The 1,641-nt window shown below is 67.3% G+C and overlaps 1 protein-coding gene across 1 annotated transcript in view; it reads left to right on the top strand.

Annotated features, from left to right (window-relative positions):
- Positions 1-647, top strand: part of MRPL54 (mitochondrial ribosomal protein L54) — an 803-nt gene extending 156 nt beyond the window's left edge. The window contains exons 2-3 of the mRNA XM_019550678.1: positions 11-194; positions 344-647. Of these exons, the coding sequence (XP_019406223.1) occupies positions 11-194; positions 344-476 (317 nt within the window). The 3' untranslated portion in view covers positions 477-647. The remainder of the gene's footprint in view (positions 1-10; positions 195-343) is intronic.
- The last annotated feature ends 994 nt before the right edge of the window (positions 648-1,641 follow it).

Here is a 1,641-nt window from a genome sequence, read left to right on the forward strand (position 1 = left end):
GGCCCCTAAGTCCCGCTCACACCGCTTGCGTCCGCAGGCGCCAAGGCGAAGGCCAAGGGGGCGGCGCAGGAGCCCCTGCAGCGCCCGGAGGTGTGCGCGGACCCCGCGGTGCTGGCCACGCATGCCGTGGGCGTCAACTACCGCAAGGAGGGCGCCGAGGTGGCGCTGAAGGACGACGCGGACTACCCCGAGTGGTGCGTGGCCCACGCGCGCCCCCGCCCCCGCCCCCGCGCCGCGAGGCCCTGCCCCGTCGCGGCGCGTGCGGCTGCGGAGTTGGGCCCGGCCCCAGCGGCTGGGACGGCGCTGATCTGTTCCCTCTCCCCCCGCGCTGTGCGGCTCCCAGGCTGTTCCAGATGTACATCGGCCCGCCCAAGAAGCTGGAGGAGCTGGACCCGGAGACGCCCGAGTACTGGAGGCTCCTGCAGAGGCTGAACACCCAGCACCGAAACAAGCTGAGGAAGAACAGGAAATTCTAGGGGGGGGGCCGCGCGCAGAGCCCTTCTGCGCCCGCCTGCCGGGGCAGGGGGTGTACAGGGCTCCAGGAGAAGAACTAAATGACAGGAGACGGGAGCAGCTGGGACCTCTTCCCCAGCTTGCGTCTTATTTTTCCTGTAAATACTGACAATAAATCACTCTCGTGCGATGAAGGATGCTGCCCTTTCTGTCCCCCCACCCATCCAGGCTGTTGGACCAGAGCTCTCTCTCCAGGTCCCTTCGTGACGCGGTGGGCACGGCCGTGGAAATCGAGCGTTGCGGGCGCCGCTCTCTCCGTGGCTGTGGTGAATGTGGCAGATGCAAGCAGTGGTGCTCTCAGTAACCGTGCTCTGCTGCCTGGTGCAGAAGTGAGATCCTCGTCAGGGGAGCAGCATTGCCAACCCCACCATGCCAAAAATCATGGGGCGAGTGCTTAAAAAAAATCAAGAGCTTGGCACATAAATCGTGCAATGCTATTTTTGAAGTGTGTGTGGGGGGCGGTTATTTGTGGAGGTGGCGGGGGCTGTGGGTGTGTGGGGGAGGGGTTGGAAAGGGGGGTCCCCACACACCCTGGCAGGGGGCGGGGTACAGTGGGTCAGGAGTGAGAAGCCGCAGCAGGGCTGGGCAGGCTGTGGTTTGGGAGTGAGGCGCAGACGCGCACACAGAGACACAGACAGCCCCAGCCAGGAGGGAAAGGAGGTGGCGGGGCAGATCGAGGCCCCCGCAGTGAGGGAGGGAGGGAGTGGGGCAGGGGCGAATGGGGCACCAGGGTGGGCCATCCATAGGTGCAGGGGAGGGCAGTGGCATACCCCCCCGGGGAGGCACGGGGGCACGTGCCCCTGCAGGGCAGAGGCAGGCTGCCCGCTGCGTCCTGCTGCCTTGCCCCAGGAGCTCATCCACACAATGCCCCTCCTGCTTGCCGGGTGGGCAAGCGATGTGGGGTGTGCTGGCCGTGCGGCACATGACCTGCCCGCCCAGCCGCAGGAGGCGCACGGGGCGCGCCTGAGCTCCCAGGGCAAGGCAGCAGGGTGCAGAGCCCGAGCCTGCAGCAGGCCTTCCCCCCCCTCCCCAGCCCTGGGGCCCCATTCATCCCAGCCCCTGCTCCTGCTCCTGCCCCACTCCCTCCCTCACTGCGAGGGCCTCGATCTGCCCCCCCCCTCCCAAACA

Source organism: Crocodylus porosus, unplaced genomic scaffold (genome assembly GCF_001723895.1).
Source record: "Crocodylus porosus isolate Cpor-Errol unplaced genomic scaffold, CroPor_comp1, whole genome shotgun sequence".
NCBI classification, from domain to species: Eukaryota; Metazoa; Chordata; order Crocodylia; family Crocodylidae; genus Crocodylus; species Crocodylus porosus.